Source organism: Bombus bifarius, unplaced genomic scaffold, assembly GCF_011952205.1.
Source record: "Bombus bifarius isolate JDL3187 unplaced genomic scaffold, Bbif_JDL3187 scf7180000008000, whole genome shotgun sequence".
NCBI classification, from domain to species: domain Eukaryota; kingdom Metazoa; phylum Arthropoda; class Insecta; order Hymenoptera; family Apidae; genus Bombus; species Bombus bifarius.
Genome location: NW_022884379.1, coordinates 2272874 through 2291170, shown reverse-complemented (window position 1 = coordinate 2291170; position 18297 = coordinate 2272874). Strand labels below are relative to the sequence as shown.

At 37.9% G+C, this 18297-nt stretch overlaps 1 protein-coding gene across 1 annotated transcript in view; it reads right to left on the bottom strand.

The window, feature by feature from the left end:
* The window catches only part of LOC117206261 (small conductance calcium-activated potassium channel protein-like), a gene marked incomplete at its 3' end in the record, with an annotated part of 194225 nt that overhangs the window by 95180 nt on the left and 80748 nt on the right, over positions 1–18297 (bottom strand). The window contains exon 4 of the mRNA XM_033445429.1: positions 8243–8464. Coding sequence (XP_033301320.1) covers positions 8243–8464 — 222 coding nt within the window. The remainder of the gene's footprint in view (positions 1–8242; positions 8465–18297) is intronic.

The window sequence follows — 18297 nt, the reverse complement described above, 5'->3', positions numbered from 1 at the left end:
AATTTTTCATATTTTTCGCGTCCATTATTTTGCGGTGGCGGACGTAACAACGTTGTCTAAGGCTGTTTCATAAAAGATGATGTAATTCGAAGAACCAGATTCTTCATGAATATATCGTGGCTAATAAAATATTTCGTGGTTGCTAAAATTGCAGGAATGAAAAAAAGATAAGGTACAAGCGATGTTCCCTTGACACGGTGGATGGGAATGTACATGGAATTCGCCGAGCCGAGACTTATTGCCAGTCAAGTGCAGTCGTCTGTCGTGCATGCTTCAAATCGATTCCTTCTAGAACGAAATCCTCTTTTAAGAAATGTAGTACATCGTTTCACGCCCACACCTTTTTCCTGTCTCATCAAGATCAACCATCAATCGATAAAAACACAGGTATCACACACAGGTACATACACATAAATGCTTCGACTCTCAGTCTATTTATCTTGTCTTTTTATCATTCGAACACGTTGACATTTTTTCTTAAACACACCGATTGAAACGTCGACTCATCTAATGTATATTCGTGGATTTCCAGCATCGTTTTCGAACAGCAATCTTATTAAATTGCCACGACGTAAGCTTTACTTCTTGTCACTTCGATCCGCTTGCGGATGTGTCTGAAAAGTCCTTTATTCCTTCCCTAAACCACCATAAAGCACCGGATTTTTCAGCCAAGGTGGAAATTGCTTTATATTCACCTCCTCGTGACTCTTCGTTTCATCTTTCTTCCGTACTTTCAGACTTCCTTCTCGCGCGAACCCACCCCAAGGCACTCTCCAAATGTATGTCAAATAAAATGAAACGTCAAAAGGAACTGTTGTTCACGCGATAATGAAAAAATAATCTTAACGTCTTGTGCATCTTCTATTAGATTTCACTGAATTTTTTAACATCTTAATGAAATCATTTTTTTCTTATACGACTTAATATAGTAGAAATATGTATTAACGTAGATATGTTATTGATTAGAAAATTATGTTATAAGTATGTATATGTATATATTTATACATATTATGGATAATTTTCCAATGTAGCTCACTGAATATGAATTCGTGTTTGAGACTGGTCAGGTTACTTAAAACGAAATGTATTATTTAATTCTAAGAAAAAAAAGTAATTACTACTTCGTACAAGTTTTATGATATTTGTGCCAATAATACTCTTTTATGTACAAATTAAATGTCTCTTATTCTATAAGTCTTATTATAATCTATATATATATAATCTAATCTATAAATATAAAAATGATAGAAGTTATTGAATAAGCGCGGTAATCATGCTTCGCGCAATTTCGATAATATACCCGCTACGTTGATACCATCGAGAAGTAATTTGGAACGCTAGCGCCTAAATACAGTATCTACTACAAAATACGTAGTACTACGTATATTCGATACTCTAGTCGTGATTCATGGTCATTCAAGCGATGAGAACTAAAGGACTTTGCGAAGATCGAACGTGAATCGCTAGATACAGTTTGCTAAAGAGTCATCGGATTTACGCTCTTGATCGGCATTACACGAATGGATAGAACCACAGAAACTCGCGAATCTGCGAATAGATCGAAGATTTTTATCGTACTCGTGATTCATGGCAGGCTTTAGCCCGAATTTGGCTAGTAACGCGGTTGCTGAGTAAGTAGAAGATTATGGCGAATCGTGAATTTTCGCAGTATAAATTCCGAATGTAAACTTTGACTTGCATGATTTGTCGATGTAATTATTCCTAGTAATCTTTGCCCTTCTAAGTACTCAAAGATTTGCTCCGCAGCATCGCTGAGAGTTTCGAATTTATATTTAGTTGTATGATAGGTTCGTTTGTATGTCTCTTTCTTCCTGTAATATCTTTCCCTTGTGAAAGAATTTTCCAAATATTTAAACAACTAATACTTTAATAATCTCAAATATCATAAATCTGAACGAAACTGTTGTGTTGTGGAAGAAATTTGTAATCCAATTATGTACACAGAGTGATCGATTTCAATGTAGAAACGCGAATTACTGGTAATAGTAGTAAATATGTATAGTAAAGAGCCTTGCGAACACTTTAATATCATTAATTAATATTGCGTGAAAAGAGTACATTAGTCGCGATCATCGTTTCACCTGTTAACAGAACCTTAGGTTACGAGATAGTTAGAAGATTGTCGTAGAACGTTCCGTATAAACTTACTTGGGAGTTACAGCTCGGCCGCGAATCGCGCGATTAACAGCTGCAGTTGTGTCATCTGAATTTCAGTCATGTGAATTTCAACATTCGTCGTGATTCCCGGTTCGTCTTTCACAACCGTGTGAATCTGCACTTTACGTGAGCTCGTAATTTCACAAACCGCGTAGATTTAAACGTTTAACGTAACACTAATAAAACAGCCAGGCCGGCGATACGTGATAGAAACACTTGTTTCGAAAGAAAATAAATCGTTAAACCAAATAAAAACCGCGAGGATAGAATAAATCAACGGATCGTAAATCGTTCCCACAAATTTTTTAGTAAAATACGAGGCTCGTTCCATGGTTTATTAGCAGACATTGAAAAAGAAAAGAAAGAGAAAAAGTCATACGACCATTTATTTTGCAACTGTCCTATAGTTCGTATAGCGCGATTAAGCTAGCAGGTATAGCCTGTTGGAAATTTCGTATTTCCACGATCGCGATTAATCAACAGCGGAATTCATTACGTTTGCTTATCTAGACAGCGATTAACGAATCAATTAATTACGATTGGATGGCGCTCGCGAGTAGTTTAAATGGCGATTTCATGATCCTATCGATGATCATCGTTCTATTCGTACATATTCTGCGCTGTTTAATTAATTTATTAGTGAAACGCGGTCATTACTACATGATAGAAAAAATTAATATTATACTGGATACCGATTATTCAGTTAAATAACATTTCGTATTCTCTTCTTCTGTTTTAAATTAGAGTTCGCATAAATTATCTTTTGAATATTTCAAACTAACAAAATGTATGTAAATTGTTATCTCTCTGTAAAGGTGAAGTGTTGGTTTACACCCGAGACCGTATAAATCAAAATATAATTGACTGGATATTACATCTCTCGCTACGAATCAGTCGAGCTTTGTAATCTGTACACGCATTCCAATTTCTCTCAAATAAATGTCGCGGGTTTCACAGAGGTTTTTATCTACAACCATCAGCTTTGCTTTATAATTCTCTCATGTACCATATTTTACATATTCTACATAATTCCCCTTATATCAAGCCCGATCTGGATAACCAAATTATCCCATGTTCGTAGCAAAATTAATGGAAATATAATTAGGTTAGCATTACACCTCCAGTTATAAGTATTTCCACCAATTTCTGTTAATGAGATGCTACGGATTTAATAGGAATTTTTTTATTGATCATCGTTGATTTGCGCAATCTTTATCTCATATCATCAACTACATACGATCTCGTTAGAAAAATTATTTCTTCGTATTCGTAAGCAAATCAATCAAAGCATAATCGATGTAATATTACAAAATAATATTTGCACATATCGATCGCAATTGCATATATCTGTATATCGAATTTCTCCTTTATATTCTTAACAGAATGTAATCAACTGAATATTACATCCTTAGCTAGGAATAATCAGTCTAATTTTGAAATACCTTTACATATTCCAATTTCCCTTATGCACACGTCACAGATTTTAAATCAGATTTTTATCTATCGGTCTCGTTTCGCCATCCATGTTCCATATCTTCCGCACAATAGAGTGCTGCAACATACGTACAACATCCAATAAAACCTGAAACCAGCCTACAACCCACACGCGTTTTTCCGATGTTTACCTACAGATTGCGTAATATCGACACGAGAAACACTATTTCGTGGCGCGATAATCAGTCAAAATTAACCGCACCATTAAACCTTACAACGCTCCTGGCCTGTGTATTGGTCCAAGTGTTAATTGGTAGATAAACGCGTTTTTAGAACGGCATTCTGCCAGAGGGCAATCATAATTCCCTTATCTCATTCATGCGTCGTATTACGCGATCTTGGCGATTTATTTTACGACCAGAAGCGGTGCTGTTTAACGGCTGTGCTGTCGTTAGCAGGCAAAATCGTAACGATCCATGAACGAGATCCGATAGAAACTGCTGGTAACGTAGCAGAACGTAGGGAGAGGGAGAGGGTGAATATTAATTACAATCATTACGCGGAAACATGCGAATTAATACGACGAATCAATCAGTTACGAAGATTTAATGTCTACGACATAATTTGATCCTCTACGACTTGTACACTTGCTCTGTACACCGCTACCGTCACGTGCAATTACATCGCGTTTATTCATCGATCCATCGAAGTGATTTCCCGCCCCTGAAAATGTTGGTGTGCACGCAGAAGGCAGTTAATTGTGTTTACGTTGATTTATGTATATCTGTCGATATAGTAGGTCAGGACTTTTACTTTTTACTATAATTGGTCTGTTTGAACAGAATTTATGCTGGCAATTTCTATTGCTTTATATTCTTAGAGACTTTATTTTGTTATAAATATTCGCTTTGAAAGAAATTACATTGATCATTTTGCATAAGTATCGAAATTACTAAACTAAAATCATTCTTTTCACCTATGATGACAACTGTCCAAATACTTTCGCGAGACATAGCTATATTTTCTTATAGATTTTATTTTACTATTGTTCTTTTTGAAAAAAAAAAACATTTACATAGATAGGACTGCATAAAGAATTTCGTTGTAGCAACTTTCTGAACTTCTTTTTAAACAAATATTTTTATTGCTTCGTAAAATATCTCATAAATCACATTTAGTTTTTCAACTTTCACGCATCTAACTGCACATTTGTTACCATTCAGTGAGGCGTGACTCGTAAAACTCGTTTATATGTTTCAATCTAATAATTGTACTTTCGGAGTTTAATAAATAAAACGATTGTTCTGTTCATGCTCGGCTATTAATATTGTGGATACAGCAGTGTTTCGTCGAATTTCCTATAGACTTCCAATCGTAGAAGCACGTTCACAACCTGTTCAATTATCCAAGACATCGTTTAAATGCCAGTAGCAGAACTCGCTTAATAACAACGTGGATCGCGGTATTCGGCTCGTATCGTAACGATATCACGATGCAGATTGTGTCACTGGTACACAGCTGGCTGGAGTCTGCCACGATTAGTAATTTCATTTTACTTCGTATGATAATATCGTGAAAGCTCTTTCGGCTGATCTCGATACGCTTCGCAAACTTCCGGTTACGTATAATTAAGTTGGCTGTAGAAATTGATACTGAAATACTTGAGAATTTATGGAATGCGAATTGTCTCGAACGCGCAATTTAAATATAGATTGTTCAAACGTTGAATATTAAATGCACAAAATAGAATATTTAAAATATTTCAATTTTCTACATCTTGGGAAATAGTCGTGAAACGTGGAAAGCATCCTTTGGATTATTTTCATCCCTTACACAATTTCTTTTATTATTAGAAATTATTATTATTATTATTATTAGTTATTATCTTATTGTTAGAATATTTCTCAAATTTGAGGAAAGTATGAAAAAATGTAATATTAATAATATTCTTAAATTTTTTATCTCTAGCTAACAATTATTATTTTAAATTCAAATATTTTCTTGATCGAGATCAGGCAAAATTTCCAAATTTCCTGCCAGAATCGATGAACATAACCCTCACGGGAATTAATCTGCGCGCAGAAGCTGCAAAAGGCGAGTCGAGGCGTGGATAAATTTTCCAAGATAAATTTAACGCTGGAAGGCTGTCCGCTCATCGAGCGAAACTAACATCGAAACGGGCCTTCCGGAATCGTTCGCGCTCAGAGAGGCGCGTTGTAATTTACCAGAGGCGCGTTTCGACCGTTTCCAACAGCGTAAGCGCGCCATTTGTTCATGCCACTGTTTCCGACCGGTGAACCGGTGAAAAGCGCGTAGCAAACGAGCCAAATTGTCGTCGTTCGCGAAGCAATAATGTCCATCTGAATTTTGATCGTTGTCGATAGTAGATGGATGAATTCGTGCTGACAGGCCATTTTTTCGTTCGAAATTGAAAGATTTCGATTGAATTGAAAATAATATTTTTATGTTTTATAACTTTACAGGTTATCCATAACGTAGGTTTCTTTATACCTTGGTTTCGGGCTAAATGGGATTTAGAAGACCCTTAGAAAAATAATTTCTGTTGTTTTCTTAAGATTAAAATAAAATTTAAGTAACATCTCCTAATTAATTTTCTAGGCGAATCTATCACTAACAATTCTAGGGCATCTAAGATGAAAGAGGCAGGGAAATCAGGCTTAACGTTTGTGTGAGACGCGAGATGCTAATTTTCCGTTATATGCCTCGAAGCTTTATAACATGTCTCTGCCCGTATACGGAGTAGAAATTCACGACCGTAAATCTGGCATATGCGGCGGGCTAAGTTAGTTCGATAAAGAATGCGCGGAAAAAGGGAAGTGCATAAAGAAAACGTATTTCACCAAGCACGATATTAAACTTCGTTGTTCGTGCTACTGTATTCAAGATACGCGATTCTATGATTTCTTTTAGGCAAAAGGGAGAAAGAGAGGGCATGCTGGTACATAGTGGGCGGCAAATAGCAGTCTGAGTACTACGCAAGTTCAAGAAGCAAGAAATTCGTGGGGAAGTAAAGATAAGACGGTTTCGAGATGGTAACTAATGGTTTAATTGCTTGTTTAATTCCGTAGAGATTTGTTTTCCTTTCCTTTCCTTTACTTTTCCTTCTTTTATTTCTTCTCTACCATCACTTCGCAACCTCGTCTGCTTTCCTTATTTTTTTCCTTCTCTTTTTCGTTTCTCTCTTATTGATTAACTTCGAGATTAGTTTCGTTAAATAATATACTACTAACACTAAAAAACATCTAATTTTCTAATTCTTTCAAAAAATCTGGTTCGCTTGTTATGAAAATTATTAAAAAATCGGTAAAATTCATATCGTGCTTTTCGAAAAAAAAAGAATAATATTCTATGTTTCGATTACTTCGTTAAAAGTAGATGTATATTAATCATGTACTAATATTGTTTCAAGGAAACAGCAGACATCCTCGACTCCGATCGATGCACAGTCAGAGTTTGCAAACTATGCTGGCGGAAGTTGGTACATAATGTAACCTCAGCGACGAGTACATAAAAGTTATTTCATAAATGCGCGCTAGTGAATTTATATAGCTACGATCTCGATTAATTGAAAGAAACTCTTGATTCCTCGAAAACGTTTCAATAAATTTTAATTATACAACGGGGAAAAATGTAGTTCCTTATTAAACCGTCTTATCTTTCGTTCATTTCCGACGAAAGTTTAATAAAGGGGAACGAAACGGCACTTCGGATTCTTCGTTGGCGTTTCTTCCGATATATCGGCCATCAGGTTCGAAGAATGCAGGTCATGGCTGGCTGAGAGATAGATCTAAGGTCTAGGTTCGTAAATTGGTTGCAATACTTCATAGCGTGACGGTGAATAGTGGGTGAGAGGCATGTTCTATAGGTCAGTGACGCTAACTACGGTGCTCGGACACATAATCGCACGTACGCACAATAAAATGCATGCTGCATTAATATCGCGCGTATCCTCGAGCGTCGAGGTTAGGTTAGATCGGAACGATTTCACATACCGGAATACGATTCCCCTCGCGAGGATGCTAACGACGCTGAATCGAATTGTTCAGATACGATCCTTTTATCCCCGAGACAAATCCAACTTTTGCTCCTATCGTCGAAAATGGAAGGTCGTAACGTGCCGCTCTTCGACGTCTTTTAACATTCGAGCAGAGAAATCCCGAGAAAATTAAACGCGTTATAGTTTTTAACTTCGGTAACCGAGTTCTTTTGGAATCGAGTAGCTTCGTCTTTATATGTACTTCCAATCTCTTATTGATTACCGACTATCACCATCAAATTTGAACGTATTACTTAACCTAAGCACGTTGTACATAAATTTTACTTAACTCCTTTGACGCAAATTCTATATTTCAATTGCCAGTAGCGCTCGTATTAAACCCTAACAATTTTTCAAAATTTCTATTTAACCCATCTTAGTGTCAGCAACGTACTATTGAAGTAAAAGTGAAGTAAAAGCTAACATTCCAAAAGAACGAAATCGACTCGACTCTCGATCCGTGCGTGTGTACGATGCAAAATTGTAACTAATCAACATTGCAAATAATCGTGTATAATACGGGTGGTTAAGATAGATCAGGCATTACGGCTTAGTCGGAAGTATCGTGCCCACCGTCTTGACGTAGTTGACGGTCTCGGCGGTCGCCTCGGTGAGGGCCCTTCGTAGCCGTGAACGTCGGACCTGCGACAGCGTACGTGGACAGAGTACGACGCCCTGAGCACCCTGTGAAGCGGAACCAGAGCCTGAACCGGAACCGGGGCCGGGTACCGCAGCGATGGGTGGCGGAGGCGTCGTCGGCATTGTCGTCGACGACGATTTGCACCACCAGGGGAACTGGGCGTGTTTTTAACACGTTGTTATTCCACACTGACAGCACTCTTATAGCATACTTAGACACAGTAGAGAGAGTGGCAAACAGGTGCAGTGGTTGACGAGTGACAATAGACAAGGCTATGCTCTATATGGTTCACACGAGAAGAGACAAAGTGTTCTGATACGAGACGACTTAAGGAGAATGATCTATGCTTTGGTCAGACAGACAGAGCGTTCTTCTAAAAGTGTCTTTAATTTAAAATAACTACAAAGACAGAAGTTCTTCTATATTTTCAAGAAACATATTTTTTACGTATACATAAAAATGTTCAATAAATAAATTTAATAAATAATAATTAAATTTGCAAATATTTTTTACAGATTCTAAACACACTCGCCAACATGATTATTTGAAATTAGAGACACGTTTGTTAGAACCTGTCTATCTTACAGTGATCGACTTATCATCGACTAAGCATCGATTTCTCCTTTTAAATCATCCTTGCACAGGGTGATTCATTCAGCTTGACGACAAGCCACTGGTAAACGGTCTGTCGTGCGAGAAGAATACGTATACAGATCGTCGAAACAAGCTTCATCACGCGAAGTACTTCATTCCGGACATTCTCAGAATTACAAGATGGGTCCAACAAAAGTTACGACGTTCAACGCTTGTAAACCGTGAAACTTTCGTGGAAACTGTTTATGGAGGAAGAACGGAAGAAATACTTCGGTTCATAAAGTTTCGCAGCCGGAACTCGGCAATTCATTCGCTCCTTTATTCCCGCACGACGAGCGGTGTACCAGAACGGCTGATGGTTGAATATCACCCGGTGCATCGTATGAAAGCCAGAGACAGAGACAGAGACAGAGTGGGAGAAACGATCATAAAGACAAAAGCAGACACGTGTACAGTGTACAATCTTGGAACGCGTTGATCTCGATTCTACATCTCGTCCCTCGTCAATCCTTCTCTAGGCCTGTCTTTCTTCACTCTTTGTACACGATCAATGGTTGGCAAGGTAGGTTTCGATATAGGTGGGCGAGCAGCAGCTAGTGGAAACGATGTAACTCGAGTACAAAAGCGTATGAAAAAACTTAATGATCCTCTACGTCATCTACGAAGGCTGACCACTACTTTTTTTTCGCTAGACTCGGTCGCTACTGCCGCTAGACTAAAGGAACTTCGGTTTCGAAACTAGTTCTACCGGACCAGATCTCTCTGCGAATGGGGGTGGTGTACTCTCTATGGGTGGTGGGGTTGGGTGCTGCTGGCGACGTTGGTGGGGGACACTGGCGAACAATCGAATGAGAAGCTCGTCAGGATCGCAGTTATTTTTCCGGGCGTGCAAGCGCCACGGGTGACCCGTTCCAAAATCGGGGCTTAGCGATGCAAAAGAACGCTAATGGATGATGCGAGCAGATGGTGCACTGGAAAATTGATGATGTTATTCTTACCGCGTTCTACTTAAAGGTCTGCCAACTACGTTCGCTATCTACTTTACGTTCACGTGGGCGATGACTTGCGAACAACGCATATAGATCTACTACAGAGAGAAAGAGGAGCAGCTGGATGGAAGAGAATTCGATGGTCATCGAACCAGAGAGAATACATCAGATGTTGCACGATGCTGCTGAAGGGGGGCCCACTGTGTCGCGCGTGGACATTTTGTATCGTTGGTGAAATTTCATTGGCCGATCATAGGGAAACGGATTTGAGGAGTTTCCTCTAATCTCATCCGCTTGTTGTTAGCCTGTCGGCGCCGAAACTCGATCCGAAAGCTAAGCCGATTGGAAGCCACGTCTCCGGATAGCTTAATGACCGATTCGTACTACGAAGCTCCGACTATTTGCCAGCTAGGGATTTACCGAATGTGTTCGATCGATGAATTATTGCATTCATCCTACGACGAATAAATGATGTTGCCATGGTGGAAGATTCATGGAGAAGCTTGTTACACAATAGCCCATCGTTAACTGGTCATAGTTAAATGTTTTATTTATCTCCAGATGAAATATCTCAGAAATTAATTTCGCCTCGAGTATTTTGCAAATACAATTTCTGTTTATTATTTCTATAGAATAACTCAAAAATATGAAATATCTCACAAAGTAATTTCTTGCTCGATATATTTAGACGAAATATCTCATATCTTAACAGTCCTAATGATACGGATCTCGAATCGTAAAACATAACGTTGCACGAACGATATCGTGTCGCGGAATATCTCGTCCATAATTACGAAGGCAATTGGAAAAATGAAATCTCGACCAGTTAACGCGACGCTACTGTATCGAGAGGCTCGTTGTAGCGAGATAATTATCGAACTTCTGAGGAACTAGTTTAGCGTGTACCTTGCGAGACACAAGATTATGGCTGGGCGGTTGACTGTAAATTACACCGTTAACGGGAAACGTGATTACGCAAGGAGAAGGCCGGACCGCGTAAACTTGCGGAAAATATTAGGTTCGACGAAGTTCGGTCGAAGATTACGCTGATGCCGTGGGAATCCGGGTCTCCAATAGCGCGGCTACTTCGCTGAAATCCGCAAAACTGCAGACTTCGCTGGGAGTGGCTGTTACGACAGCGACTCCGTGGAACTGCTTCGAACGCTACCGCTCTACGGAGAAATCTATTCAAATGTATTGGAGTCACTTTAGACGCCGATCTCCATTATCGAGTTGACTTGATCGGGTGAAAGATTGGCTTTGCGGTTGCTTCGATCTGGCAGCACGTTGTAATCGAATCGAGGTGTTTCCGTATGGAGGGGTGGGAAAGTTTCGCGAGGAATGGACTTCTGGAAGATATTTGTGCCAACCCGTTTGGTTTCGTTAATTAAAGACGAGTTGATAGACTGACGAGTGGCGAAAGTTTCGAATCACGAGAAATAGATCTTTGGAAGAGCAGCGTGTCAACCGCAGTATCTGTATTTTTAATCCAAGCTGTACGATTCTTTTATGTATCTTGTTATTTGTATGTACCAGCTTAAGAAAATATTCGAAAACTCGTAGAAACCTTTTATATGTTATGTGTCTTGTATGAAGCTCTTTGAAATTTTTAAACTTTCTGGATAGCCACAAAAGGATTAACCAACACCAAGTATTAAGCAACCTATTAATTACGAGAAAATGACTAATTAGTATGACAGAATAAAAAAACTGCTCTGAAAAATTTACAAATATTAAAAAAGTGAAAGATAAATCGAATCTACTGCCTACTCAGAATTTCCTGTTCAAGAATCGATTATGTCTCGCTGCACTCAAAGATAAATATCGCAGCTTCTGGCAAGTGGAGACCTCAAGATGAGGATCGAAAGAATCTAAGGCGATCGTCTAAGAGAGTTCGTGTCAGTGAACTACTTACAGCGCATAAGTTACCGAATCAATGCTGCTGCAACGATTTAACTTTTTCTTTCGTGGTTGGCACTCAGACGAATCGCGACCGATCGAGGATGTTCCAACGATATTCCAGGCGCGATTAGTTGACCTTTTTTGCCTATAACCCCGAATAATCGAGGTTACGAGGATAATCGAGGTTAACGGCCTGTGACATTGCCTTTATGACTAAGGACTAGTCGAAAAGTAGTCTTTACGAACATAGAACCCCATCCGAGGGTTGCTTCCCTTCGAGTAAGACCATTTCCTTGGCCGAGAATTGGGGTGGCTTGTATAACATTGTTGGCTTTATTGCTTCGGTGTACATGTTTATTAGATTTTGTATCTTTGGTCTAACCTTTTTCACACGCTAATGTCGTACAATTACGAATTCATCAAGATTAATTATTCAGTCTCTAACGAATGAAATCTTAATCGTACACTCTAATATCGAAATTATACAATTTTCCGAAATTACAGTTGACCATTTTTGACAACGAGACTTGAAATAGGAAGATGTACAGTACATTTCAATGAAGCTAAGTGATTTAATCGTGTTTGATTTAATTTATAAATCTTTCGCTAATAAGATTTCTGACTTATTGATATGTCTTAACCCTTGAGGGAATTTAATATTAAAATTGAAACATTTCTACAAGTTAGAAAGCTCAAACGTATTATGCCTGGACAGACATAAATATACGATGGTACAACGTGTTTGCTATATCTAGCAAATGCATGGCAAACTTTTCGTACCATAGTTTCCAGACACAAGAGAATGTTCCACCGCGTCTATTGGAACCGGGTCGTCTGACGGCGCTGCATCCTAAATATTTGAAACTGAAACTGCTCGTCTGTTTCCGAAAGTGCAATATACCGACGAGAAACCGGAAGTTCTGTGGTACCGGGATGTTTGTCGATGATTTCCGCAATGAAATTTGTACGAGGACGCTCGTCATCTGCTCGTGAAGCGCCTTAATGTTTTTCCATAGTAAACAAAATATCTGCTCTTCGCGATAATCTTTACCGAAAGATTAGGTAGTACTATTTATTTACTCTCGTTATTAATTCGTAACTTTTGTCTTCTAAAAGCTAATACAACCTAATAATATCCTTATAATAAGTCACCCTTGGAAACTAAACGGTGATATATTCGTAATAAAATATACTAAACACGCTACATGAAAGCTGAAAGTAAAGCACGACAATAATTAATATCGCGTTCTCAGCTTTATCAAGAACTAATACTATTCGTTTTTAATATATTTTAATAACAAATATATTACTAGCTTGTGATTAATAACAAGAGAACGAAACAAACTTTCTTGTCCTTTTTCCGCTATTTCAAACATATATTAATCATAACCACTAGACTGAGGGAAGCTAACGTTCTAAACAATGCTTGCGAAAGCGACTAAACATCTAAAACTCTTTCCGAGAGGAAAAGCATAGAAACACAGAGAATCGAGAAAACAGGCCTGATCAACTGAAACCTCAAGCTTGCTTTCAATAAAAGAACCGTGACACGTCGCATACCATTCATTGGCAATCAAAACCTCTATCAAAGGAGACAATAAAAAGGAAACGCTCAACAAAAACATTCCGAACTCCTCCACTTCGTTTTTATAACAACGAAGGTGAAAGTGATCGTTCCTTTCATTAAAGTGTTTCCTGTCGACGATTAAATGCCGAGAGTGACCTATTTGATCCCTTTTTTCCTCTCACTACGCGTAATGGAAAAGTAAAAAAAAAAAAAAGGTATAGAGGAGAGAGAGAGGAAGAAAGAGAGGAACGTAGGCGACTGATTCACGAACGGTTTTCATCCGATCCCTTTTAATGAGAGGCTTTCAATAGAAGAAAGGGAAATTGATATCGACCTTCGACGAAGAGACTCTGCAAATTGCCAATTCTAGTTCATTATTTCCTCGGTCGTCCACGTAAGCGAGATGCTACACGGCCGAACGTATTATTGACACTGCCATCGCGAGACATGTCGTATTATATTTTGATTTCACTGGACTGAATAGTAATTCAGTTGCAATCGACGAATTTATAGGCGACCAAGTGCTTCGTGACAATTAGTCTCCGCGAATTCTGAGAGTTCTCTTCTTCTCGCTGTTAATGCAATTACGAATAGAATTATTGATTTTGTTCGATTGCCAAATACATCGATTTTAATGTAATTAATATTGTTTCATTCTTATAGAACTGCAAATTATAGTCTGATAACGTTTTCGTCGATGTTTGGTAACTATCGAAGAACTTGAACTTTCTTCGAAGAAAGTTTCATCAGACAGTTCGCTTGAACTCATGTCAAAACGATACGGTGGAAAAATATAACGAGCGTGATTTTTGTTGACTTTCGGGCTTCTAATTCTCTCCTTATAAACAGAAATTTACGTGTTACGTCTCGGTTATTGTTAATTATTCATATTATACGTATAATTAAACCACAGATATTTATACAAATTTATATTTTTGTAAACACAACTGAAAGAATAATACTCTTGACGATTATCATTATACCAAGCTATGCTTCAAACTGAAACAAGGGAAATAAACATTCTAAAACTAAGATTTTGAAGACAACTAACAAGATTTTTAGATTATAATTTTCTCAGCATAAGTATCTGTCTAGTAACGAGAGAAAAATTTTAGGATATTGAAAGTATCAGAGAATTTCACTCGTCTTCGTGACGATGGAGATACAAGAGCACAAAAAGACAAACTTCTATCGCGCAAGTAACAAGAAGATATCGATCAAAAACTAAATCCGTGATAAAGTGGTTCGGAGGTAGTGAGTCCTCGTGTTCATTTTAATCCGACTCTTTCCATGCCCCCCATACGTCCTAGAACCGCCGCCCCAAACCGCGTGGCCTGCGAAACGCGTGACAAAAACTATTCTCAGTTACGAACCATTACGAACGAAACACAGGTTTTCTGTTATCAAATTACACGAATGGGAACACGTCGAAAATTTTGTTCCTTTGTACAGCGACGCATTCCAATCACGTAAACTGCTTGAACAGAAACCAGTTACCTAGAAACTAAAATGTGCTGCAGTTTCCCTCCATTCCGCGAAGAGAGGGAACATAGTCACGAAAAAAATTTGCATTAGATTCTTTCCCTCTTGGATTCCATTTCCTCTTTGCACTTTTATTAAAAGTAATCTGGAAAATTTTTATGAAAATGACAGTGTTTGATTTTCATTGCCACGGTTTACGATATGATGAGACAGGGACTTTTTAGCGTTTCTTTTGTATGTTTCGTACATCTGGTTTCATATTGTCGAAACCAATTAGTAGATATTGCTTAGGTAAGGATTTGTATATTCGTTTAAGTGTAATTATTCCGTCTTTCACGGTCTAATTCTCCAAGTTCCAACTGTTATTATCGAGCATTTAAATTCCTAAATCAATTCAAGTTAAATCGTTTTGATGCCATATTATTAGGTTTAATAGACGACTTTCCCGAAGAATGGCACAGCGAATTTCGATTGCCAAACTGTTTTGCATGCATACGAGTACGTCGGCGTACACATATTCTGCACGTGCAAATCGCATCGCGTTCATCTCTCTGATAATCATTATCTGCAGAAATAGAGCAGAGAAAGGAGCACGGTATCTTCAGTGAGGCATCAAGCCCAACAATAGTCGGATTATTTGATCCATGGATCAAAGTGCACGATTAGGACTCGGCAATTGATTGAAGTTGCCTCCACGAACTTTTGTTATATAGTCGGTCGCGTTACTCAGGAAAATTTACTGTGGAAAGCGTGAGCAAATCGTCAAGCAATTTCTTCCGGTCGGTCGTTGAATCTAATCCAATTGGAAATTCGTTTGAGTCTGATGCAATTGGAATTGTTTGAATGTACCCATTTTTGCAGAAAGAATGTAATTTGTCAATTTAAGCAAATGCTGTACCTGTAATTTTTGTGTTATTTTCTGGCTCTAATGAAACGAGTAGCTTTTTAAATATTGCTATTATTGTTAATTAATTATAAAATTAAATATTATTATTTTCAAATCTTCTTGCTTAAATAATGGTTACTTGTAAATGTATAAAAGGGGTGTATTATACAGTATGTGATATTTGATTAACCAAATTAAAGGGTACACTTATAGTAATAAAAATACAAAAATTCTTAACAAGTAACGTGTAATATATAAATTCGAATGTTGAACAAGTAGAAAACATCGAGATGTTAACACAATTACCATAGTTCAAGAATAAGGGATGCAAATGTGTTTTTACAAAAGTTTTCCAAAGTTCGAGTTCCTTGAAAACTCGTGAACTACTAACGAAGTGTATCTCAAGGTGTGTAAGTAGTGGTCGTTATGGTAGGGTGTACAGGAAATCAAAGTAGCAACTTACGAGGGTGAAAAACTGGAGTTGGTCGTATGACTTCGTCAAAAGATTTGGCTATGCCGTGGCATTTTTACCAAACTTTCGTGTTGCGAAACTTTCTTAATGTTTTAAAATATTCATGACAGCATCCTTGATATTTTAAAAGAAGAGCGTGACAAAATTTGGAAACGTGCGCAGTTCGATGAAGATCTCTTACATGAAATATTTTTCTAAATGTAACTGGAACATTCGCAGCCTTTTCTTTCTTATTGTCGCATTCTCCGAAATGGATAAAATTTATTTGTACTAGAGATGCCAGGAATCATCTTAAGTGCATCCCGATAGATTTTGAGCGAACACGAAAAAGAAGTCCCTGAAGCAAGGCGTGCTTAAGATCGTCTGCACGCGATAAAAACGTAAAAACTGCTGTCCTTGCTTTTAAAGTCCCAGACTCCATCCGCTTCATTTCCCAGGACGCAGTTGGACCGACAAGAAACACGTGTACAGTTCAGATTTACAACTTTACCGCTGTCATTATCACCGCGCGATATGAAACTCCACAGATTTTGCCCTTCCATCGAAACTTTGACGATTTCATACTGATGTACAATATAACTTTGTTACGTATGAGAAGAACATAATAACAGCATTAGACATATTTCTGGTGAATATACGTTACTAACAAATGCTCGAATATGTCACGTGCTTTCAGAGTTCGGAGATATTTTCTACAAAAAATGGCAATTTGTTGGAAGTTTTCATTTTTACAGTATCTAAACGTAGAAGTATCGCATTTCATCAAATTAATCAATATCGTTATGTAATTTAATAAATGTTTTTATAAACGTGTAGATTGTTATTGAAGTATTAACGATGGTTAACATGTATCTAGCATTCTATTTTACAAGAAAATGCGATTACAGTTAAGGATCGACGGAAAATCATCGTGCGCAGTAGAATAAATCAGCCATAATTCAGACGCGATCGCGTCAGCAAATTCCGCGGGCTACAAAAATGAAAACTAAGTACCAGCGCGATAAGCGCGACCCTCTACAAGGAAAGGGCGCCAAATATAGGATGCTATGCGGCTCTGAAATGCCATAAATCTTGTTCATCCCCAATCAACTGGACGCATCGCTTCTATATGCACGCCACAGTTCCAGCCAATTTTTCCCCGAAAATAAAACGAACTGTACTTCGTCCAGATTCATTAACTCGAACGTACTGTTCTTGAAAAATCCCTTTCGACCGTCAATCAAAAAAATGTAGAAAGCAACAAAATGAAAAAGTGACAGGAGAGAGAGAGAGAGAGAGAGAGAGAGAGAGAGAGAGAGAGAAAAGAAAAGAAAAAAATAGAAAATGCGAAGAGTTAGTCATGACAGGAAAAAAGGGTCTCAATTATCTCTCGTGTCACGGTTGTACGTCGCGAACCTTGGCGCACGACATGCAGAAGCATGATTATAATCCGCTGGCTTCCGACCAAAATCGCATACAAAGCCCGCTCTTCTGCTTCTACTATACCCGGTTGCCCTAAGTGTCCGCGCGATACGAAACGTTTCGTTACATCGAAGAGAGATAATTAAACTAACAATGTCGAGATCTCACTTGCCCGCTGCTCTCTTCCTCTCCTCGCTTCTTTCCCCTTTTCGGTTTTTTTTAGTTTTTGCGCACTGGATCTCATTTAATGACGACGGGAGATTCGTTTCGTGCTCGTCAAAAATGAGACTCTCGGCAATAAGCAAATTGCCTGCTCTTCAGAATTGTACGTCTTTCCGCGAATGTAGATACAGAGATGACGTTTTTGCCACGTCGTAGGTTTCCTATTTGGCTACATGAGGATTTAATACTAAACGCGCTATTTTATTTACACCAGCAGATATTTTATTTCGATGTAGTGGTATATACTTCGATATAGTAATTTTTTCTATTTTGATAGATTTTGATTAAAAAGTATCGAGACGCAAAAATATTCTGAGCCTACTTTTTGAAATTCTTAAATGTTATGAAACACTTCCATATGTAACTTCAAGCTTTCAACTGATGTATATATTGAGTGTATATATTGAGAGTTTAGACACGCCTCTTAAATGATTTATTTATTTATTATGATTTATTTTATATCGAATATTTTT